At 31.0% G+C, this 26,786-nt stretch overlaps 1 protein-coding gene across 3 annotated transcripts; it reads left to right on the top strand.

The window, feature by feature from the left end:
• The first annotated feature begins 3,999 nt into the window (after window positions 1-3,999).
• LOC117116112 (E3 ubiquitin-protein ligase TRIM9-like) lies at window positions 4,000-25,925 on the top strand. Of its 3 annotated transcripts, none has more exons than XM_033260073.1 (6): window positions 4,000-4,237; window positions 12,412-12,568; window positions 16,543-16,578; window positions 22,067-22,206; window positions 22,887-23,025; window positions 23,286-25,925. In XM_033260073.1, exons 1-6 carry the CDS (start codon window positions 4,121-4,123, stop codon window positions 23,801-23,803), a joined length of 1,107 nt encoding a protein of 368 aa, XP_033115964.1. In that variant the 5' UTR covers window positions 4,000-4,120; the 3' UTR covers window positions 23,804-25,925. The 3 variants fall into 3 exon arrangements, with proteins under 3 accessions (XP_033115964.1, XP_033115965.1, XP_033115966.1); XM_033260074.1 differs by lacking the exon at window positions 16,543-16,578 and adding an exon at window positions 16,314-16,337; XM_033260075.1 differs by lacking the exon at window positions 16,543-16,578.
• The last annotated feature ends 861 nt before the right edge of the window (window positions 25,926-26,786 follow it).

Here is a 26,786-nt window from a genome sequence, read left to right as displayed (position 1 = left end):
TGTCAGCATTTGTGATGAGAACTACATTTTTTTTATTTGCATTGAAATTAACTTGATTGTGCTATTCATCTAGTTAATAGTAGTGTCCTAAAAAAGCATAATTTTTAAAATTAGTAACTGTGTCTAAGTTGTAAAAAAAGAAAACAGGAAAAAGGAACTTGAGAGCCTTTTAAAGTAATTTAGTATACTTCTGTAACCCTTGACGCAGGGTTCCCGAAACGCTGCCCTCAGCGGCGGGTGCGAAGCACAACCCAAAAGTGGAACATGAAATTTGGATATGGTTTTGTAGTCAGATTTGCGAGAAAAACTTCAGCTACCCGTATTTCTCGACTGAGACGTCAGTGGGAGCTGTAATTTGTATGGCAAGGAGATTGAGCAACCCTTCATTCATATTAAGGGAATTTATGCCCAGAAACTTTGTAGTTATTAATATTTTGGTTATAATAGAAAATATTCATTTTTTGGTGACGTCACACTCACATTAGTTAGCATGCATACGTCATAAGCTAGATACGTCACCTTTTCCTGGTACTTTCCCGGCGTGCTTTTATGGATAAACAAACACCACTGCTTTACACATAAGGTACCTCTGCAAATGAATTATTCTTAGTTATTTTTTTTTCTTATTTTAATTTATTTATTCCGAAAGTGTACTTTCTATCACATATAATTCCACTGTCTTAGTTAGGCCTAGTCTTGTGCCTCATCGTCCCCCGCTACACAGTACCCCTGTACATCAGCAGCCCCTTCCTCATACAGTACAGACGTTTGCTAGGTAATAACGTGATTGCACCTTCCTTCCCAGGTGTTCATGTAACATTGACATAATTGTTAGCTAACCAGTTGTGTGTATTTCTTTGTGAAAATGAGTACCGCGGCGTACTCATTTTCACAAAGCATTTGCATCCCCTCTTGGAAAGAGGGATTCGAAATCATTTCACTACCCGACAAACTACAAACTTTATTCATTCATTAGGCCTACATAATAGTTTCATATTGCTGTACTATATACTTCAACATCACTGGCGCATGGTAACAACCAACTGACTGCAGACCTTTTCCGGTCACGCATTACTGTACTCTCCATAACACAGCACCCCCTAGTTCCGTCACCTCTGGATCACAGTCAATATTGTTTATTTTCTCTGATGATTATTGAATTGCACACTATAAACACTGTCATTTTACAAATACTATAGATCACCCACGATTTGGTGGAAGGAACTCATAAGGCAGCTAGAGTAACCCACACATTTTATTATTGAATCATTTAACCAGACTCAACAACATGGGTAATTAACTTTGAAGAGAGATTTTATAGTAATTTAGTTCACTTCTAATAACCCTTGACCTCTGTCATTGTTGATTTTGTGATGATTATTGAATTGTACACTATGTTGGTCAAAAATGTAGTAAACCGCATCAACTATTTATCACATTCATTTTTATGTTCCTTTATTAATTTACAAATTCTACAAATCACCCACGATTTGGTGCCCAAAGGAACTTTAAAGGCAACTAGAATAACCTACGCATTTTGTTGAATCGTTACCAGATTCAACAAAATGAATTCTTTGATGCAAGCACAATTCATCATAACTGTTGGAATGCATAGCAAGTATATAGCGATATTAGAAACAAATTACAATTTAATATTAATAGCGAAAGTTTTTTTTTCTTTGTGTGATTTATTAGGCATCTTCAGCTCCCAAATAAATGAAACATTTAATTATTAGAATTGTAAATGAACTGCATTCCTAACTGGAAGGCAGTTTGCTGTGAAACAGATTTCCCAGCTTAAGTGACATTTTTTTTTCATTATTACATCTATTACTTTTGCATAATATCTAAATGTAAAAACGTAAGTTAATTCTAAAAGGTCTTTGATCTGTGTTACAAAATCTTTCTCATTAATAAAGTCAGCATAAGGCTGTACGTAATCGGAAGGAATAAGAAATGCTTATTTCTCATTGCTGATGGCATTTAATGTATTTAGACATCTCTTTCCAACTTTTTTCTGAGAGGGAAAAAAAATCTGCTTTTCCAATTTGTTTTGTATGCATAATATTAATCTTTATTCTAGCTACTCTTTTTATATATACAGAAGTAGGCCTACAGTGCTGTATTTAGGATAAAGTTTGCAGCATACAATAATATACTAACCAAGTAAAAACATTTTATCTTGTCTAAAGAAAGGAAGAATTGAAGGAAAATATTGTAATATCATTACACCAACGCCTAAATATTATTATATCTTTACGACAACCTCTAAGTCGTTATGCCAACCTCTTCTTTTGTTCCTGAAGGTATCTCCTTTATAGAGTTCAACTGCACTTTGGATTTCTTTTGTGTGTGTGTGAGATAATGAAGAAGAAAGTAATTAAACAGTTTCATGTACTATTGATGATGTAGATACAAGATCAATTTGGTGAATTGTGTGCAGCACAATTTATTGAGTTTTTCCCCATAAAATCTGGAATGGATAATCTGGCCTAGTAATTTAAACTGAAAAAAACAAAACCATCCAAATTCAAAATCCATTGAATTGCTCCAGCAATAATTTGCCTGTAGGCAGATTGCAATGATCATCTTGTTTAGTCAGTGTATGAATTTTATGGGGGTATTGGAGATGATAATCATTGTACTTTAAAGTGCACATACAGATACTTGTAAAATCCTATTCTATGTAATAGCCAATAGGGGAGCATTGTTACATTATGCAAGAATCTACAAAAAAAAAAAAACAGTTTGGCATGGATCCTCTGGAAATTTGATAAGCAAAAGTAAATGCTCGAGTAGTTAAAAATTTTCTCTAAAATATTACCTCATATCTATCATATTCTGGTACCCTCACTTTTCCATTGGTGATAAACATCTATCTATTTTTACACTTATTTCATTATGATGTATTAACGTTATTTATTCTTCAGTATTAAATTTAAATTTTTTTATGCAATGCAATTCAAATTTTAAACATCTGAATTATTCAATGCCAATCATATCTATACCATATTTTAGTATTTCCATCTGAAATTGGAAGGTTGTCAATACCAATATTAGATTATTAATAAGGAAAACGTCATTTGCCTCTAATAAATCCCATTTAAGGGTACTTTGGCCTCAAGGCATCATACAAGCTAATTAATTTAATTTACATTTCACTGAGACTCGCTGCTGTACTGGGTCGGCAGTTATATTAGATAGTAGACAATTTGCCTTTTCCCGTTTTACATCTAATTATTATCTCCAGCAATTGTGAAAGTTGAAAATCCAATATAGTGGTCAAAGTGTTTCGTAAACAAATTTCCAAGTAGTCGCTGATGTGTTAGGGAAAATTAAGGAGAGTGTCTGTGGATTTTTAAGGATTATGTAAGTTAAAGTAAACAGAAGCTGGTGTGTTTGGATTTCAAGATTCCTTTTAATAAATTATTTATAGTGTGTTAATAGAACCATATGCAAAATAGAGTGTGCAGACACCCTTTCCTAAAGCATCTTCTTAAAGTGGGATCATCTGTCTGGTTGAGAAAGGGAATAGCTACTCCAAGGGCAGATCCAAAAAGGTGAATGGCAACATAGAGAGTTTCATCCTAGAACAGGTTTTAAAAAGCAGACAACCACATTCCATTCTTCCTTCATTTACACAAACTAACATTTAATACAATTGTAGTATGGAATTTTGAGGGGGAAAAAAAACCATACTGTCCATATTTAGGATTCGAACCAAAGATCCTCCAGTGAAAGTTTGGGTGCTCTACTAAAAACATCATGAAGTCAAGCTGGCATATATATTATCTATTTCTATAGTGTTACTCGATACTTAATTTGATAGAAATGAAAAGAGGACTAGTTTTGGCAATAAATTTTGCACAGACACTATTAAACCATAATGTTAGCCAAGTACACATTGAAAAGTAGTAAATAATGTTGAATTGATTGATAGATAAATTTGAAATCTTCCTGTATTTTCTGCAAATTAATTCTATATTTTGTTCTTCAATAATAGGAATGTGCAATTGACTTTGAGGCGAGTCTTGTTGCCAAGTTCGACGAACTAGTGGATTTGATCCAAAGGCGTAAAGAAGACCTCATACAGCAGGTGACACGGGAGAAAGAGTTTAAGATGAAGATGGTGAAGAACCACATGACTCAGTGTTCGGCCAAACTGCGGCAGACAACAGGGTTACTAGAGTTCTGCATTGAAGTCATGAAGGAACCAGATGCTGCTGCCTTTCTCTTGGTAAATTTTCCATTTTTATATTAAAACATTTTGGTCTTTCTGGAGTGTAGTTAAAAGTAGGCTGGAGGTTCAGATGCTTGCCTTCCAGTTTCAGGGTCCTGGGTTCAAATCCTGCTACCAAACACAATTCCGCTCTGTAAGTCTCTTAATGAGATTTTGGAAGTACAGTATGTTGAATATCTTGTGTGTATGTGAATACAGTGTTGTCTATTGTATATGGGTTATTCGACTGGTTCATTTTGTTGAATACAATTTTTCGTTGAGTATTATTTTCATTCGACTGGTTCGTAAAATAGACTTCCTTGACAACGAAAATTAACGTAAACAAGAGTGCGTTAATCAGCATTTAGTTATCCACGTGACCAAAACAAACATGGCCGATTGGTCAGTTTAGAAACAACATTTGCGTTAATATAATTTAGATTTCAGAAAGTAAAAATTATAATGTTACCCACATGAAGTCAAAAATTAATTGTAGGCTAACAGAATTCAGAGCATTTTTTTCTTTTTAAACCCATACTGCCACTAGCCGAAGCAATCTTGATTACGCAGCGTGTATTGCGGTAACTATGCAGCCATTTTGTTTCGTCGAGTATTAATAAGTTTTCTATCCGACTGGTCGTTTTCATTAAGTAGGATTTTACCACTGCGCAGGTGGGCGTGGTTTAACGAAGAACGACCAGTCAAATACAGCCTATAGGAAGCTTTCGATTTGTGTGGCGACGCTAGAACGGAATCACTCATGTGTGACCGTCGTACCTGGCGTCCTACGTTCTCTGCATACGTAGATTTGGCTAAATTGTGTTCCAGAATCTACTCAACGAAGTGACCTTAACGTTCTCGCACGCGCTGATGACTTTCTGTCATTACGTTCTACGTCCTACTGTCAAAAGCTCCCTTATGTTTGTCTTGTGAAGAGATTGCCAGCCACTTAGAAAGTCAAGGACCTGGCGTTCTAAACATTTTTTGTCGGACTTATAGAACATGTGATTTAGAAGCAACACATGTGCTATCCATATCAAATATGGTTTTAAACTTTTAAAAAAAGTGCATTCTTAAACCACAAATGAATAAGTAATTAAATGGATTATCATTTTGTTTTTGAAAATAAAGTTGTGTTTATGCTAAAACATTGTCTATGTTTGTCTTGTGAAGGGATTGCCACTTAAAAAGTCAAGGGCCTGGTGTTCAAACATGTTGATATTTTAGAAGCAACAATGGTTTTGAACTTAATAAAGTGCATTTTGTAAATCAAAGATGAATAATTAAATGGATTATAATTTCATTTCTCAAACTAAAGTTGTGATGCTAAACATTGTATACTTGTCTTGTGAAGGGATTGCTACAATAGAAATTCAAAGATCTGGCATTCAAACATTTTTTCTATCATAGAACATGTGATTTAGAAACAACACATGTGCTATCTATATCAAATATGGTTTTAAACTTTAAGTGCACTTTTAAACCACAGATGAATAAGTATTTAAATGGATTATCATTTCGTTTTTGATAATAAAGTTCCGTAAACATACAGAAGAAATTTTGGTTTATGTAATAACCTCCCAACCATGTGCCCTATATCCAAATTATGTGATGCCAGATTTTAAATTTTATTTCACATGCTTTGAAGCTGTCCAAACTATAAATTTTTGTGCGATAAATAACATATTTGCCCATATATGGAATAATCACATAAATTTGACACATAGAATTTGATAATATTGACAGAGTTTTAAGCTACGTTCACATCAAGCCCAGATTCCAGTCCAGAGAAAAAATCATGAAAAATGGGTTCAGTGGTAAATAACACATCACAATTTCACATCGAATTTGTACGATTTCCAATCCGGACTCCAGATCTGGACCGATGGATCAGAGAGCCATTTGTATCTTGAAATCGTACGGTCACTTTTACCAAGTAGATACATTGAAAGCAAATAAAGGAAGGACTAGACATGATTCATACCATGCAGTATGTATCCCCAACCATGAATGATCGAGAGAGGAATTTTACTGATGTGAGTTAGCCAAATTTTTGCACATTTCGTAGAATGAAGGAAATTTTAAAAAAAAGTTGGTGAGGGACAGAAAATAGTTGCATGAGGGGACGAGTAAAGAGTAATATTTTTTATTTGGCCAAACAAGATATCAAAATGAACTGGAATCATATAGATAATAATTACTCTTCTCTTAATTTGAAAGAGCTAATTAGATTAGTATGTGGTATGGCTATTTAGACTGTATCTGATTTCAGGTTTTTGATTGATTGGATATCAAGTCAATTTATGTACTATGAAATAGCTATTGAAAGGAAATTAATCGTTTAATGTAATTTAATTAATGAAAACAATGGTAGAGAGTTACCATCAATGAACTGTGCATAAAAGCAGATTTGATTAGATGTCGAATTCGGACATCATCCCGGTTAATTGCACTATCATGCATCCACACTACAGTATAATTCCATGATTGTAGGTTGACTAATCAATTAATGAGAGATGTTAGAGGAGCTGCAGACATTGATGGACATGTTCAAAATTAGCGCCATGAGTTCAGAGCTGCTATGAGTAGGTAAGAGTTCTCTCTGCGCTCCCCGAATCGTCCTACGACTTTTTGCTGAAAAACAACATAGTGGGAGAGGGGCTTAACACAGGATTATACAGGACGCCACATAATTCTTGCCTTGAGTGTCAAATGCCACGATGCATTATACTGGATTTTCCTCCTACTCACCCATTCAGTTTTTTACTCCCAAAAAAAAAAGATTTTAACAAAAGTAAACTCCTATCCAGACATGCCTAAATATGGTCAAGATGACATCACACCATGTCCATATATAGGTACATCATGGCTATATATGAAAATATAGAAGTTTTTTATCAAAGAAAATTTGATAATCTGTACAGAGCTTTATGGTAATTAAAATAAAAAAAGAACAAGTTTAAAATGCTAAATTGAAGGCAGGCAAAATCACAAAATATCACAGCAAGGAAAGACACAATGAGCAAGTTAAAATTTTTTTTATTGAAAACAGGCAGTAAAGTAAAGACATGAAGAAAAAAAATGAGTAATTTGCAAATCGGTATCATGCAACACATGATAAAGTTTAGAAGATGTTAATTAGAACAGATTGGATGCTCGTTTATGGATGTAATAAAGATGTCATATATACATCATGGAAGTAATAAAGATGTCATTCGCATCAATCTTCGGTTATCATGGATGCTGTGGTTCATTACAAGAACCTGATTCTGTATCTAATTAATGTGAAGGAGTTTAAACTTGGCCTTGTCATCTGCCTCACTTAACTCCTAATATTTGGTGCTGGTGTCTACTCATTTTCTTGACATTTTTTTTGCAACTCCCAAATCTATTTGTTAAAAAATAAATATATTTGATCGTTTTTGTACTGTACTGTAGTTCTGTAACAGCATAAACTACCTTTCTATAACAGACGGCAGTGAATAGATACCAGTATCCTCCTTGGTAAAACTGATTTGACTGGTCTTGTGTGTGTATGAATGAAGTAGAGGTATTGTCTGTTTGACTTGTGAAGGGATTGCCATTTACAAAGTCAAAGACCTGTCATTCATTTTTTTTCTGCCTTTGAAGAACATGTTAAATTTAGAAGTAACAAATGTATTATCCATGTAAATATGGTTGTAAACTTAATAAAGTGAATTTTTTAAACCACAGATGGATGAATAAATAATTTAATGGATTACTATCATTTTCATTTAGGAAAATATTAAAAACGTTGAAGAAATCTTCTTAGTTTGGCTTATATCACCTATGTTCAAATTATGTGACGGCAGATTTTAATTTTATATATCTTTCATATTAAATTTGCCAATTAATTAAATAACAGACTGCGTTGATTACATAACCTCCTTGATGGAGGTAAACTGATTTGACTTAAGTGTTTAAAAGTGCAACATACTAGGTCATTATTTACTGATGCAGCATCCATAAAAAATAGACAAAAAATAATAATCTTTGTTTATAATAATAATAATATTTATATGGCATTTATTGTTTCTATACTAATACTCTCAATGGATAAATTAAGCTATTTTTAGCATTACTGTAGATGATTGTAAACATTTTAGACCTTCCGCCATTAAACATCATTAATGTTGTCTATATCGGGATTAAGCTTTAAGTCGCTCGTATCGCCATGGAGATCAGAAATGATGAGACTCCCTGTTTATGACTCATATGGAGTCAGAGTGTTGTCAACTAGGTGAAAATTTGCCGAGTAAATTGTATAACAGCTTTTTTTTTATTTTAAGAAGAAATTGATTTTGACAAATGTAAAGATACATCACAGAAGTTTAGTAAATCAGAACTTCAGGATTGTGACATTGCATTTTATCTGAGAAAAATAAAACATTAAAAAATGAAACTTTATTCTTATAAGACATGAAGTATTTTACAATTTTTTAATCTAAATAATTGCTTCAATTGTTTTCACGGTTACTGCAGCAGTACAGTATTAATATTTCATGCAATTATTATTTTATATTGTAAATAATTGTTTATTTTTAAATTTTATTGTGTAAATTAAATTAATTTTATTTATTTGGTATTGTTTTTGTTATTGTAAGGTGTCTGAATAGAACTGAAAATTTAATTATCCATAAATAATAGTAATAATAATGTGCTTCATATTATAAAAAAACAGATTTAATATTATTTGTTTTTATTTTATTATTGTGTAAAGTAATTGTTGTTTTCATTATTCTTATTTATTTGATATCGTTTTTGTTTGTAAAATATCTTAAGTGAACTGAAAATTTATTTATACAAAAAAAAAAGGCTTACAAAAACGGTTGAAGCGCTATGAATGAGCAGGATCACCTTGAGAGCTTATCATTAAGTGAACAAGTATAAAATTTTACCTTGTGTATTATCTCATTTTCACCACAGATCATGTGTTATTGATATCATTATAAAATAGTTGTATTTTTTATTAGGGCATTAATAGGCATACTAAAAGACCACAGTGGTGTATTGATATCACAAACAAACTTGTCAATGTAGATCTTTACTTGTGTCGTTCGCTTGATAATTAGATTATTTACCATAGAAACATCCCTTTAAATTGTCCACACGATCAAATTTTCTTTGACAAAAAGCTGTTGTATGCCCATATTCATGATGTGATGTCATCATGACCATAAGGCATGTCACATTGTTTTTCAGATAAAATTTGATAGTCTGGACAGGGCTTTATAGAATTGAAAGCTAGGGAAAAATTACTAACTGTAGGCCTAAGGATGTCAGAACAACATACCATACCGTTCTGCACTTGGCTGGGTAAATATACAGCACTTCAACCCAGACAACTTCCAGAGGCCTTGGACCCTGCTAGAGTCCCTCTGACCAAACAGTATGTGGAGAAATAGAAAGCTGAATATTGCATAGCATACATAACATCTGGAATGGCTAACGGCGTAGTAGCTTCTTTTTGGTTAAAAAAATAATGAAGCCGTCCTCCCTGCTTCTCTGTTAAAGAATCGACTAGCTGTGCTCTGGTCTGACGTTATCAACAACAAAATATGATATTAAATGAAAACATTGTTATAACTAACTCAGTCTTAAACATGGGATTGAGAATACTTGGAGCAGGGGTATATCAAAGCTACGTGAAAGTACAACCCATCCCAGACGTCAACCTGTAGATTTACATCAACACTGGTTGCAGGCCTGCAATTTTTTTCATTTTTAAAAGTAAAAACGTGAAATTTCTAATGGTATGCAGAGGAAGGAAAAACTGAAATGCTTTCACATACCTCTTTGCACTTAAAGCGCACCTTGGGGTTTTTTCAGTACTCTGGTAATGTTCTCATTTCTAAAGTCTAACACTGCAGCACAAATGTATTTTGTTTTACAACACACCTATTGTTTAATATAGTATTATCTTCATTCATTCTGTTTGTCATTAATATTATGATCTTTCCTTCAAATCGTAACATTTTTACCCATTATTATTGAGTTTTTTAATGTCAATTTTTAAAATCAAATTTGAACATCATGTATGTATTTTTAATAGATTTTAATATAAAAATTCTTGCCATTCAGAAAAATATACTTCAATATCATCGAAATTGTAATAATCTTGTCTTTAAACTCAGTGAACTTTTTACATCATCTATAAGATGCTGGATTCTGACAGTAAATGCATAGCAGCTTAAAGCTGTATTTCCGTCCAATCTTCTTTCCATTTAAATCACCAATCAGTCAGTGATATTCACTTGGTGATATTAATTGAGGATGACCATCGCAAGATTAACTTTTTTTTCTTAGTCTCTCTCTGCTGCATTTATATAACACATTATGGCCTACATGAGTCTGTAGGGGCCTCTTATTTGAAGGTCTAAGTCGAAATATGGAAGAATATTGGACTGGCATAATGTTGTGCATAGAAATTTCGACTGCAACTGGAAATAACAATGATATTACAGCCAATCATAAATAGAGCTTAAAAGGATGTTTGTAATTTTATAGACATGAAACTTAAGAAAAGAAATCTGTTTCTAGAAAAAGCTAATTTTATGAACATACTTTTCCAGGTGGTCTAAGTGCAGAGATAACAGGTGATGATGAAACAAGTTTGTTTCATGCGCCATTTAATATGATCTTATGTATTATATTGCTTGAAGTTGAAAGTTTGTGAAATTTATGCTAAAATTACATTAACAATTTCCATTAAAATAGAATATTTCTGCTTTTTAGATGAGAGAGTCCTGTATGATATTTTGAAGTGAGCAATTTTTATTACATTAAAAAAATAACTAGTTTATATATTGCTGACAGGAATGCAATTAGAGTATTTTTAGAAATTGGTTGGTGTTACTATAGGCACATAACTCAAATTTAATATAATTGTAATATGAAATTCAAATTAGATATTAAATCTATGTTGTAATATTCAAAATAAAATTAAATATAAATTTTTAGTTAGTAAAATTTATTAATTTGTAGTTTAAAAAATAACTTGTTTTTGCTGACAGAATGCGATTAAGTATTCAGATATGTGTTGGTTATAGGCATATAAATAAAATGTAATATAATTTTAATATGAAATTCAACTTAAATATAAATCTATGTTGTATTAAGAATAAAATGAAATATAATTTTTAAGAATAGTAAAATTTGTTAATTTGAAGTTAATAAAATTTATTTATATATTTGTAAATGTTCAATCTTTGTAAATGCACCATTCTCATGTGCCACTGTTTTAAAAGTGTAGATTCGAATAATGATTATTATTATAATTAGTAGTAGTAGTAGTAGTACAAAATTATAGGACAATAAAAGTATAATTAATATCTTATTTTATATAACCAGAGTATTGTAATTGAACTTATTAATAACACAGTAGCAACATTACTTCTTACTTCTTTTTTTTTTTTTTATCTATCGGAGCTTCCTTTAATTATGCTACAAGATGTGTTGAGAGACAAGTTATGTTAAGTCGATTGATTACCAGATGATCCATAGCTTTGCAATTACCGGACAACGATGAGTTTTTTCGTCCCGGCAATTTAAATTGCGGTGGACTTGAGTCTGCATGATTTATAAACGACGACTTGCACAGCACACATGTATTGATCGGTGGTTTTATACAGCTGATGTCATGTCTATGTTTTAAGTTTACCGTGTACATTCTTTATAGCAAAAAGTAGGGTCATCTCAAAGCACTTGTTATGTCAGATTGACTCAGAGCTTTACACTCTCCATCATAACTCTTGTGTACATTTATTATATTTCTGTACTAACTTCTTAAATATTCTGTAGTTAGCTTTTTGTTCAGTTAATTGTTCCATTTTATGGTATTTTATTTGAATAAATCATTATTTATTACTTGTTATTTTGGATAAACTTAGATCTCTCCATTCCCTATCAAAACTGTTGTCTACATTTATCTGTATACATACACTTTGTAAATATTCCGTAGTAACTTCTTCTAATTAATTGTTCTGTTTTATTGTAACTTATTTGAATAAAACATTATTAATTACTGGTTATAATCCCAGGTGGAAATTGCTTTGATTGGATTCATTCATATCTTTGATGATGATTTATAAATACTGCACTTATTTACATATTTTTGCATAAATTATCAATGTTTAAATATTCATAAGTAATTGTTTTTGTCTTCTGTTTAGTTTTCTGGCACACTAAATCAACGAATTGGCAACATTGAAGCATCATGGGACAAAGAGATGATACTACATGGCCGAGTGACCCCAGAATTTGACCTCACTCTAGACAGTGAACCGGCAGTTCAAGCACTGGCGATGCTAAACTTTAAAGAAATGAAAGGTAATTTAATTTGTATTTTCCACCAACGTTACAAATGCATTTCAACATTTAATGTTCTTTTACTAGACAATTCTTGGTCTAGTAGTCAGTTTTAATTTTCTTGAGGAATCTGTATTGTTCCATCTGTATTTTGCCATGAACTTCTACAACCCATCGGCTGTCTTTTCATCTAATGATTTTGACCCTTGTAATTTGAATGTTAATGATGAGTATCGTGTATCAGCATTCTGATTAATTCACTGTCAGTCTTCTTGTTGTCATTGAAATTTTCATGAGAAATTATAATATCATGGGTTTTTGTACTCTTCAATATTCTCAAAATAATCTTGTTGCACCAAATTGATATTAATTTATAATATAAATATTGGTTTTATAATGCCCACATAGATAGGATGCCTGATCATTTAACAAAAAATTAAAACGGACTCAAAATAAAATATTTTTACATTATTTGTATTAATAATTTTCCTAAACTGCTTGAAATTTAATTCCATATTTTTTGCATTAATTTAAAACAATTTACTGTAAATTTAAATTTATAGTTTATTAGTTTAACAAATATTATAATTTAACTTCATACATGAACCTTTTAAGGCTTTTTTATGAGAAGAATTTAATTGATTTTGTCATTTAATGTGTATATAATGCTAATTCTTTAGAATCTTACAAGTATTATATAGGTACTTAAAAGTAGGTTATCCAACAGACAAAACAGAATAAAATTGATTAACATTTAAGGAGCATTTATATCACCTCACATATTCATGGCAAAAAATTTGTTTGAAATAAATAAATAAATAAATTACCTTGCATTCATTCTTTGTTATACCTGTTAAAACACAAACATCGCTAGCTCTCTGTCGTGTGATTTTTCACTATTTCACGATCGCTGATTGTTAGGTTTGACGTGACTAAAGGCGTAATACAACTTTAAGGAGGACGCTCTATAGTAACCATAGCAACTTAAAACAAAGTTAATAAATAAATTGATTCAAATGTTAACAGACCTCGTTGCACGCAGGAAATGAGTGTTCTATGCACGTTAATGACCATACTAAATGTCCAATGAACTTCAAAAAACAGATTTCAGCAGATGTTTATTAATTCCATAATTTTTCACGCTGAGATTCAAGATTTCCTGATACAGTACATTGGAATACTTATATGCCTGGTTGACGTCTTTATTGCTAATTCCTTTTGTTTGCAAATTAATTTTTTCCAAATATGAACTACTTTAATGTGATAGAAGTGCCATTGCCAGCTTAAATGTGAAGCCTTGTGGTTTCATCCCAGTGGGGTCATTCCGTGACCCCCTTCCGCGGAGACTGTCAGTTCCAGAATTAGTAATCGCAGCGGTGCGTGAGCTAGGAGTTTCGATTTTGTGAATAAATTATCAATCCATCACAGCAATCAAAACAGCTTTGCTATATGATTTTTGATTAAGTGCATCAATTTATTTTGATGTTATTTCAAATGATCTGGGGAATCACACTACTATTTATTTAATTGCGCCCCAACTTTCACATCATTAAACATTTATGATAGACAAACATGTTTACAGTTTAATAGCAGTTTACCATTGTTGATTTACCATGATGCTTAGGTGAAGTACAATATTTCTAAAGAATTAATTATATTTCTTTACACACAATGAAAGTAATTAAATGAATACGTTAAAGGATGACTAATATGTTTCATTATTATTTAATAATTGATTTATTGATTTCATTTGATTGATTAAAAGAAAAGATATCTATAAGATATATGTTTTCATAACTTAAATAGGAAGTGAAATTATTTTCTTGTTTATAAAGAATTAAGGTATGCTAAACAAAATACATTACATTATGAAAACAAAAGTATCTTATAAGTACCAACTTATAAGATTTTTATTTTAATGCACAGGAACAATGCACTGATAACTATTCATTATATACAGTATTCTGTAAATATGAATTCCTATTCTGAGAGTGTTTAAAATCTACTTGCTGTACCTTATTGTGTGACAGTATTTACCTTCAAATACCAGTCTTGGGTTCAAATCTCAAGAATGTCAGGGTTTCTTCTCGAAGTACCTTCAAAAGCTCTGGTATGCTTTTAGGATTTAAAGGTTAAAATAAAATAATGTTGCTGATGCACATTTTAAACTGCGATAGTGTACCTTTCATTTCATCAAACTTATCACTGCCCTGGCTACTTACACTGAGTCCCTAGGAAGTCAGCCTACCTACAAACAAGTGAACCATCCTACTGTATGACTGCTAGTACTAAACAGTGCTAATACTAATGAGTCTGTTATTATCTGTGAATTGATTATAAAATTTAAAATTAATCACAACTACTTAATTTCATCATACAGGTTTATATTTATGTGTTCGTTCATTCATTCTTTTCTTTATATTTGTTTATTCAACGACATAATGAGGATATTATTAACACAGCAACACTGACTTCAATAAGGTCTCAATTCATCCTTTTTTTTCCTTTTTTTTTATTATTATGAGACTTTAATGTTAACTATCCACCAAAGTATACTGTACGTAGTTGGCTGCTTTGGATTGGAGATTTACTGTTTTGTTGGTTTAGAGTAAGATGTTTCATGTATTTTCCATAAATTGAATTCAACAACAGGTTAAAGGTTCACTTCAAAAAGCTGGTTAACCAATTACAGAATTATTACCAAGATGCTCCAAAGCTTTTAATATTGAAAAATAAAATTGGCCAGTAGTATGTTGTAAATCTATCACCACCCGCAATGGGTGCATAATCAAAGTTCATAGTTCAAACACCCTTCTGAGGTCACCTGACCTTGCAGTCGAGCATGTGATTAAATTGTTTTGAAGGCATATTTCTTGCACACCATCCTCTAATGGGATTTCTAACAGACATGGAATTAGACCCCTAGTCTCTAAATTCCTCTTGTTCAAAGCGTTGCCGCGCCGTGTGTAATCAATTAAACTTGAAACGCTTTGATTAGTTACGTTCAAGACACTTGTTTCAGAGTTTAATTACATCCTAGAATATCTGCACTCCCTAATCTCGAAGTATTTAAGCTTCATGTTTACGAATGAGTGTTACATTCTTCGTATATCTCATAGTAAATGCTTAATGATCTTATTTCTAGTGAAATTTGTATTTATATTAAAATGTTTTTTTTTCCTAACAAACATAAAAATATTAATTTTTAAAGTAAAACTCTGCTAATTCATCAGAAATAAATAACTTATTTCTTCCAAAAAGAAATAAATATCAAGATGGCAAAGATATAACCCTAGAATGGATTCACTTCTGTGATGCCTTCTTTGCACATCTGTACATTTGGGCCATCCTCGAATTGAGAACTTGAGAATTCAATGTTGACGTATACGCTGATGAATCTGTGTGACGTACGTTTTAGATACTGTCAAACTATAATCAAAATTTCCCTGTTAGAAAAGGTTTTAGGAAATTTTAAGACAGTTTGTTATTAAGTATAGAGAATTCTATATATTATTAGGCCTATTTATTTCATCTTTCTAGACATAAATCATTTTAGTCAAAGAGGTTTATCTCTACCATTATGATATTTCTAGATTATTCTGACCTACTGTATAAAATAATTGATTTTCTAATGCAAGCGTGTATGAAACCTTTATTAAAAATCTAAAAATCAATAATGGTTGTCATTTGTTATTTGATGAAAATTTAAGCTATTCAAACCTTTCCTCTTTTTCTATCAATACTATATTTGCTTCTGATGATAAAGATGGGCAAAAATATAGAAACCAAGGTAAGGCTTGCATGGATAGCACCCTCTACCATCAACTGAGTTGTGTCTATTCCACCTTACTCACTCCAAAAGTTTGGTTTCTTCTTCAGATATTTGTCGTCGGTTTTTGTAGTTGCATGAGTGAATGTGATTGTCTTTGCTTTATTTTGATTTCAGTGATGTTAAAGATGTGTTTTTATATTTTTTTTTCCATTTATCTCAAAAGCATCTCTAGTTCCACCTCCCCCAAGATACAAGAAGGGTAAACAGAATGTTTGAACAGACATCAGAGAGATGATATTGCATCATTACCATTTAATCCATGTGCTATAATATTGAATCTGTTCTATGCTGACAAAATCAGTGTCCATTAGTCAAAACAGCCTCAATTATCTTTACTTGTGAAACCCCCAGAAATTAAGATTTTGGGTAATTAGCGGCGTGACTAATGTTGTTTTCTGAAAAGCGGAACTTAGAACAGGCACGGACGTTTTATATACAGTATGACAAGTGGTACTTATAGTATTTATATTGTAAACAATATATAGCGTAATGAAAAGCTAATCCAAAATAGTAATGCTAAATGGGACTATCTTGGCTAATGGTTGCAGATGCATTCTACTAGCTACAATGTAAACACAATTAATAATCTACAACCAATCAAGGACAGCATTCACATGATGTTTACATTTGAAGCATGCATAGTAGAATAAATACTGACTGACGCAGTTCATCAGTTTCTGACAGATTCAATTTTACTTGGAAGTGATCTTCATTATAAAATTCAAAAATGATTTAGTTCACCGGAAAGATCATATCATCTCCCCATTGTTTGATTTCTCTTCTTTTTTTTTTTTCAAAATTAGTTTCTTTTTTTATCTAACATAATTGGTCATATATGACCAAGAAATTGATTTTTCATTTTGAGAAAGTTGTTAACCAAACACGATCTGTTTTTAATTCATCAATAACTTTGGTAATCGTGATGGGGAGGGTGATAAAAAAAAAATTTAAAAAATGAGTTTGAGTGCTTTCTTTTGTTGGTATCCAATGATATCCAAGCATCAATCTCAATATTGGCATTACTTATTCCAATGAATATAGTTTCAGAGAAGTCAGTAGAACATAGGTTTCTTATTCAGACTTTTTGAATAGAATAAGGGATCCTAGTCTACTTTGTGAATACTTACCGGAATAAACCGACTATTTGCCTATTTTCTCTCCAAAGAGAACACCCATGAAAAATAATAGAACAGCAAACTCCTAGCGCCAAGCTCAAGCAACCCCACAACCATGCATCGAGGCATCTGATGATGTTGATTAGGTTTTGTTGTTTCTTGTTGTTTCATGTGATATTACAGTTTTTAATCTTTCTTGTAGTTCTCTTACACACCATCTATTAACATCATCTCACTTTCTGTTCAACCTCTTTTGTTTGCACTGTTCGCACTCACCTAACAAAGTGCTTCTGTCAGTATTCCTTATCGTAAGTCGATGACTAATACTAACAAACCGTTACCTTAATTGACTTTTAGTTAATTAGAGGCTTCTAATTAATACTAATATTTTCTCAGCTAATTACATAATGTGGTGAGTCACTAGACTAATATGCCTTGAGTGTTATTAGCATAATTTACCGGAAGACGTTTAGTGCAACACGACACCTTTGTGTCCTAATGCTCAAAATATGAAACAATAGCACACAGAGGTGATTATCATATTAATGGACCGCCATAATGATATTAAAGTAAAAACGTTTTAAAGAATTTACCATTGCAGATCATATACAGTTTATTTTTTATATCATTTAATAAATATATGTAATGTAAATAATAATACCATTTTTATGGTAAATGTATTCTTAAAGTGATTACCAGCTAAGAATACAAATGATATAATTTATGTATGTTAATTGGCAAAATAAAAAATATTTTATTTTTCTTTTGAATTGAATGCTGATAACTAACTTAAAGTAAACAATTCAAATAATAATAATAATAATAATAATGTAATAATAAAAAAAAATTGCACTTAACAAAGAAAGACATTTTGACTCCATCTTTGAATCCATTCAAGTAACGGATTTGAAACGTTCTTTTTGAAGTGTAATTTTTCTATTAATGATTTATTATAAAGCGTACTCTTAATTCGTAATAATAATAGTAGGAATTTATACTTCAATTTTTAATACTTCAATTTTATTGTTCCAGTTTATTATTTCAACACAGAGGCAGTATTTTGTTAATATTACACGATTGTACTTCTTTAAACAAATAAAATTTGAGTACTTACTCAGAAAATGGACGTATTATATTAATTTTATACCTCCGTGTTCAGAACGCTTTAATAATTATCTGGTCTTTTATCAACTAATAAAATATTAATGATTTAAATGTTCATTAAATTAGAAAGAATTACACAAATATTCTTATGTAATCTCTCTTTTCCTTCTTCAATAATTAGAAATAATTCAAATTTTATATATTTTATATCTATATTTATCATGTTTTGAGGTCATAAATAAAATTTTTTAGGTGTTATAAATAGTAATTTTTCAATGTTATATTTTTTGTATGTATTTTTTATACTTTTTCCTTGTTGAAATTTTGTATATAATATTTTTTATATTTTTGTAAATACATTCATGTCAGCTTTTTGCAGCCGTTTGTATATTTTTCTACTCTACCTGAATAAATAAATAAATAAATTTGCAATAGGGAGCATATAAAAGCCTTATGATTGCAAATATATTGTTCAAAATCTAGTTCAAATTCTACCATCCTAGATAATTATCCACGTAGTGATTATCCACGTAACAGAAGCTATGTACAAGTACAAACTTAAAAGGGAACACAGTAACAGGATAAACATGCATTTCTGTTAAGACGTCGTTTGAATAACAATTTCTCAGTATAAGCCATTTGAAAGCCATTTATATGAGTGAAATTCATGTCTTTGTGATTTTTAATAGTCATGGAATATCATAATTAGTACGCCTCGTGTAATATGACAACTGCCGAAGAATGTTATTGTGTTTCGCTTTTAAAGATACATTGTCGGATAAGATGACAAGTTTTAAAAATCCATTTTTAATGTGAAAGCTCATTAAAAACATTGTTATCGTTAGACAGTACTTACACATACACTAATATCAAATCATAGCATAATTTTCATTTTGGTAGACTAAAAATCAATCTGTGTACTCTCTTGAACAACAAACTTCATTATTTAAATTACTTAAACTTTTAAAAGTAATATCTTTTAATGGAAATTTTGAACGAAAAATGTATTTTGCTAATATATTAATGTAAGTAATAGTAATCGTCCCTATATCCTTTGCATAAATTCTTATTAAACATTCTTATTGAATAGCAGGATTTGCATTATACTGTAATACACCAATATACAAACATGTTCTGAAATTGTTAATTTGGTATGACTAAAATTCTTCTATGTTCTCCCTTAAAATTTCTTAATTTTTATGTAAGTTATTATCTTCAATGGAAAATTTGAACGAGTAAATATATTTCACTGAGGAATAACATGTATAAATAATGCCGTTTCTATATTCTTTGCATAAAGTTTTTAAAACGTTCTTATTGAAGAGCAATATTTGCATAAACCAATATCAAATCATGCTGTTATTGTTATTTTGGTAGACTAAATATTCAATATTCTGCCTTCTTTTAAAGTAGGTTATTATCTTCAATGGAAATTTTAAACTAGAAATTTTATTTAGCTTCCAAATTAACAATTGCATAAATAACATTATTATTCTTTGCATAAATTCTTTAAAACATTCTTATTGAAGAGCAGTATTGGCACATACACCTATATCAAATCATGCCTTGTTATTTTGGTAGACGATAATCCTTATATATTTTTTCCCTTGAACAACAAAATTCATTATTTAAATTTCTTACTTTTTAAGTAAGTTATTGCCTTCAAGTAGAAAATGTAATTCCCTTATGAAATAACAATGCATAAATAACGTTGTTCCTATACTCGTTGCATAGACTCTGAATACCCTGTCCAGACATGCCTAAGTATGGTCATTAAGATATCACATCATAACCATATATAGGCACATTATAACTATATATGGGCATACATACAGTTTTTTGTCAAAGGAAATTTGATAGTGTAGACTAAGCTTTAAATTGGCAGGTAATGAATTTAAGGATTTTTATTTTGAAGGGTTTGTAAATCAGCTGACACTGAATTGACAATCTATCTCTTATTGAAAGTAAATAGCTGCAAAACCTTCATCACACATACACCATGCCAGTATTTTTTCTATGACTTGCATAATTATACCTTAATTTTCGTTGAGTAATGTGCATTTGATTTCTTTTAAAAGCCTACAAATTAATAGAAAATATTACATTTCAGTGTATCTGCATTAAATGATTTTTTGAAGCATTAAAACTGAATATAAAATGCATGTCGTTCATGCTTTGAAATGATGAATTAAAGATCATTTCAACAATTCCTAACTTAAATTGAAATTTCCCATTATTTTTTCAAACACAGAACCTCTAACCTTTTAACATTAAGTGGAATTGTATTCCAGCTGGGATTTTAAAAAACGTGTAATTTTCAAATATGAATACATTTTTGCATCAGATTTCCAGAGTCCTAATTTTCCAGTGAAATGTATCATCCTAATTCTTTTTAAATGTCATTTATTGACTGTTCTCAATAGCTGCGGTACTCCTACCATTGGTGAATGACGTACTCTAGAATTAAACGGCACGTATCTGTTATAAATTTCTCGTAGTAAATCATCAGCATTACTTGAGTTTTTCAGAATCATAATGCTGATTTCATGTCCAAGCGGTTTTATCAGAGGGAAGAATTACTCAGTGCGCGATAGAATTGTCAGATTCACTATGTCATGTATGGCAGGTGTAACATAATACGAATTATGAATTGTTAATGTATGCTATAAAAACCTTCTCTGATAGATTGTATGTGTTGGCAGATATGGTTCGGTTCCTCTAATTCTATGAACTACATATTCCATCAAAGATAATTATCAAATTTTCTTTTGTATGCCCAATGGTATGCCTATATATGGTCATGATGTGATGTCATCATGACCATATTTAGGCATGTCATATGTTTTTTTCAAGTAAAATTTGCTAGTCTGGACAGGGCATTGGTTATAAACCATTATTGTGGAAAATCATAAATTAATATTCCTTGAGTTGCTGGCAACAAAAACACCTAAATCTAAATTTGTATGGAATAGAAAATGGGGGTGGAGTTGGATGGAAATATATAGTGTAATCAGGCATTCCTGATTGCTTAGTTCCTTATAGAAAGAAACCTCACTTCATTTTAGATGTTGCTCATTCAATTATTTCTAATCTCTAAGTGCAAAGAACTCAAATCTAAATTTGTTAGAAAAACAAATTATACACAGTATATACTTGTACAGTACTCTCATTTGAACAGTATAATAAGCAAAGTAAAAACATATATTTTATGCAAGATTACAAAATGCAAGTCAATGCAATAAAGAGGACAGAAAAATGATTTAATGTGTGTAATGTTTTGATATGACTTATGAAAATATTTTTCCAGGAAAGCTAATCTGCCAACGTATGTTTAGTTTTTTGTCAATCAAGTATCATAGCTCTTAATATATGCTAACAAAATTAAAACTGTTTTTTTGGAATGTAATATATTTTTATTTTGATTGGTTCTTATATTTTTATTATTATAAATCTTGTTTATCTCTGCAGTACCAGATTCCCCGATCGTAATTACTGAAGAGTGCAGTGTAGAAAATAATAGCGTTACAATTGCCTGGCAGCCACATCCTTCCAGCTGGGTCGAAGGTTATGTGTTGGAAATTGATGATGGCAAAAGTGGTGAATTCAGGGTAAGTTGATGATGGTGGTGATGGTAATAATGGTAGTTATGGTGATGGTAATGAAGTGGATGATGGTTGTGGTTGATGATAATGGTGGTGATGGTAATGATGTTGGTCTATCCTACTCATGGTGGTTATCCTGTTGATGTTGGTTATCCTATTGTTGTTGACGATGGCAATGATGGAGTGATATGTTAATATGATGGTCGGGATGACAATGGTAATGATGATAGTGATGGTAATTATGGTTATGGTATGGTAATGATATTGGTTATCTTAATGATGTTACTGATGGTAATGATGTTGGTAATGATGGTGGTAATGATGGTATGGTAATATGATGGTCATGATGACAATGGTAATGATGTTGGTGATGGTATGGTAATATGATGGTTGAGATGACAATGCTAGTGTTGGTATGATAATATGATGGTCGATGTGACAATGGCAGTGATGTTGGTGCTTGTAATGATGAATGGTGATGGTCTTAATGATGTTGGTGATGGTAATGATGGTGGTGACGGTAATGATGTTGGTGATGGTAATGATTTTGGTGATGCTAATGCTGTTGGTGATGATAATGGTGGTGGTGATAATGGTAATGATTGTATACTGATGTAATTAATATTGGTGATGATAATGATCGTAGAGATGACAGGAAATTTAATGACATTATTTACTCATTGCAGGAAGTTTACTGTGGTAAAGAGACCATCTGTACTGTTGACGGACTGCATTTTGACAGCACATACAATGCACGTATCAAGGCCTACAACCACGCAGGAGAGGGAGATTACAGTGAAACAATCTGCCTACAGACTGCTGAAGGTAAGGATATGATCTATGTGGTTGAGACTCTCATGCACAGCTTAGCTTGTAGATTGGAAGATATTTATTAATTGTTATTAATCTGTGACACATAGTTTTTCATTAAAATTGTTCTGAAGAATTAATTATAAGTGCAGTACTAATTTTTTTTTTAAATGTCAGTTTGTTTACTTAAAATGTCAGAATGAAACTGAATTGGATAAAAAAAAGATGTTTTTAGCATTGTTATGATAAAGTTTTATTCATTTTTTTCTTTCAAGTTGCATGGTTTCAACTTGACCCCAGGACAACCCATGCTGACATCATATTCTCCAATGATAACATGACAGTGACCTGTAGTAGCTATGATGACCGTGTAGTCATGGGCAATGTAGGCTTCTCCAAAGGTGTGCATTACTGGGAGATAACAATCGATCGATATGACAACCATCCCGACCCAGCATTTGGTGTTGCTCGCTATGACACCACTAAGGAATCGATGCTCGGAAAAGATGATAAATCCTGGTCAATGTATATAGATAACAATCGCAGCTGGTTCATACACAAAAATGTTCATTCTGATCGTGCCGAGGGTGGTATATGTGTGGGCTCGGTGATTGGCGTTTTGTTGGATCTCAACAGGAGGACGTTAACCTTCTTTGTGAATGATCAGCGGCAGGGACCAATAGCTTTTAGGGATTTACAAGGCGTATTTTTTCCAGCCATAAGTTTAAATCGCAATGTGCAAGTAACTGTCCACTCAGGATTAGAACTCCCTCCCGATCTCGATACATATTGAGTTTTTTTTTTATGTTTCTTTAAAAAAAAAAAAATATTTGACTTAACTTGTCATTCCAAATTACAATCTGTGAGAGCAGTGCTTCTAAAAATAGTTTATAACTAACATGTTGAAAACTGTTTGGTTGTTTATCATAAGACATCACCATGGCTCCAGTGTTGATGTGGTTTTTTAAATCCTCCTCTGTGTTATGCTAACGGCTTAATATTAAGGCCGGCTTATAGAATAGATAGAATTATCGATTAATCTTCAAATTTGAGTGCCATAAATATAAAGGACAAAGCCTTGCTGTTTGTTATGAGAGCATATATGGTATTTTTTCCACATGTAATATTTTGCTAGGCTGCTAAATAAAGATTGGAAAATTAAATTACCGGTATTACTGTGTTCATTTAATGTTTATAAAAATTTAAAAATTGTCTTAATTATGTAGTTTTATTTCTTGTATATATTTTCTGATACTTTTTAAGTGAGAGCAAGAATTGTACTGTGTTTCATAATGTAAATTCTATTTACTTTGTTATTATGTAATAATTACTACAAATAGTACCGATCTTGTGTAGAAATAAAAATAATATTTGATATTTTATTTTCTTTGTATATAAAACAATACTTAATTCTCAAATGTTTGGGAGAGTATGAAATTTGATCAACATATTTACAATGTAAATATTGTATATTTAGACAGTATAATTTCTTTTATTTATATATTTAATTAATACCATACTTCTACATTTCATTAATCAAAATTTATTATTGCTGTAATATTTTAAAATAATTGATACTGTGTATGTTGGAGGCTGCTATATAAATCCAACAACTTAAACCATTTTTTGGAAAATAAAATTTTGCTTTTTCCCCCCTAAAATATCTTACCATATTATATCACATTTACAGCTTATTGTTATTGTTGCTATTATTAATAATATAATTATTATAATTATTATTGGTATTAGTGATTATTTTTTGTACTACTATTATTATTTTCATTATACTATATGTTATATTACTTTCAAATTATGCTTTATTTTTTCCAATTTTAGAATCTTGTTATGTTAACATGTTCTATTACATTCATATTTAATTAGTTTCAAATTAATTAGAAATTAATTATTAAAATATGCTATAAATGTGAAATGGTCTGCTAATAAAGTCGTGTAAAAATATTATTAGTTTATTACCCAATCTACGCTGGAAAAAAAGATGAGTTAGGGAGGCTTGTTTGCTGGTACCTTGATTTTCAAAGTAAAACACGATTGAGGTAATACAAACAATATCTACTAACTAATATATAATTTTAAAAATGGAGGGGAAAAAAAAATTTTTTTTTCAAAAAAAAAAAGTTTTTCTTCAGAAATATTTTTTTTCAGTACCATAGAAGACATGCATGCAAGGGTGATAAACTAATAAACATTTTTATTTGGCCTAAGCTCTATGTCTAATAATGCACAAAATAGTTAACCTATTATTTGAAATTATTTGCTATTCAGTATTACAATATTAACTAAAAACACTTTTCCATTTTAAATATTTCAACAAGATTGCAATGATTTTAGAATGGAAGAAAATACTATCGGAGATTGAGAATATAAAATAATAGAAATTTGCGTAAAATGAAAAGATTTATTTTATGAAAACCATTATTAATTAATATTATTGAAATAATGTATTTTGATTATGATTGCCATAAAATTTTCCACAAACAAGTGGACATTCTTGATTACATTTTTAATGCGCATTGAACTCTTGTAATATGTTAAGTGGAATGTTAACGACTGGACAAGATGAGACATAGGTATTAGTCATTGATGCTCTATCAGCTAACATACGTAGTTGTAACTGATCTGAGAAATTTTTCAACACACGTGTTGTCTCAAAAACGTACGTGTTTGCGTATGTTTCAACACTGTCGTTTTGTGGTACTTTAGCTACAATCTCCAAGGGGTGGGGCTTTAGTGGAAAGGTCCGTTAAAGAAACTTGAAAATTCCGAAAGAGGAAATCATTATAACAAAATGGTAGATCTGTAAATTTTTAAGTGTCATAAGGGATGTGTGTTTGTTATTGCTGTGCTGATCGTGTTTGCTATTAAAATGTCACAAGTACTGAAAGCAAAAAAAAAAAGTGTGTGTTTCTTGGTTAAATCGTATGTTTTATGGATCTTGGTTTATCTCCAAGTTAACATGCATCATTATCATCATCATTTTGATGTGTTATGTTGAAAAGTCAATAACTTTCATACCATTGTTACTTCCATAGAGTTTATTAGCACCTCGCTGGTATACAGTGTCTTTAAAATATACCCCCAGCAAGCACAAAATGTTCTTACAACGTTCGCAAACGTTGCAGTTAGGTATGTAACAAAATAACGTTTGCACAATGTTGTAAGAATGTTCAAACGTTGTGAGGTTGTGAAATTAGGTTATAAGCATGTACATGTGGTTCTACAAAATAACGTTTTATCCCCAAACTTTAACGTTCTTATAACGGAATATTGTCAGCTGGCCCATTCGTATTTATTTGAATAAATGCCCCATTGTTGTGAAGGGTTTTCTAGCGGAGTTATATTTGAGTGAATTGTTTATTCGAGGGAGGCGTTTCTTTTTTGGTGTAAAATTGATACGTATAGTAGTCAAACAAACGCCCTTTAATTTTACTGAAAATACATAATTACCATAAAACTACAATACATAATTACCATAAAAATGTGTTATATTATGATCATAAAGACATATTGATCCCAATCGGGTTAGGCGAGATTTTTTTTATACTTTGTTTAGTGAATATACCCGCAAATATTGATGATTTTGAATAAAAATAAAAGTTTATTTTTGGCTAATTAGTGTACCCGCTGCTACAAGAAAATGGAAATTTCAGAAAATAAGCATTTTATTATGCCCTCATCTGCCTTGAAATCTCCAAAGATAGGATATGTATATTTCTTCCTAATTATATAAATTTAAAGCATTTAACCATCCCATTACT

The sequence above is a fragment of the Anneissia japonica genome, unplaced genomic scaffold (assembly GCF_011630105.1).
Source record: "Anneissia japonica isolate Jap-2015-1 unplaced genomic scaffold, ASM1163010v1 scaffold287743_len2803612_cov181, whole genome shotgun sequence".
In the NCBI taxonomy this organism is placed as follows: Eukaryota; Metazoa; Echinodermata; class Crinoidea; order Comatulida; family Comatulidae; genus Anneissia; species Anneissia japonica.
The sequence above is the reverse complement of the archived record's forward strand: the minus strand, read 5'-3'. Positions and strand labels throughout refer to the sequence as shown.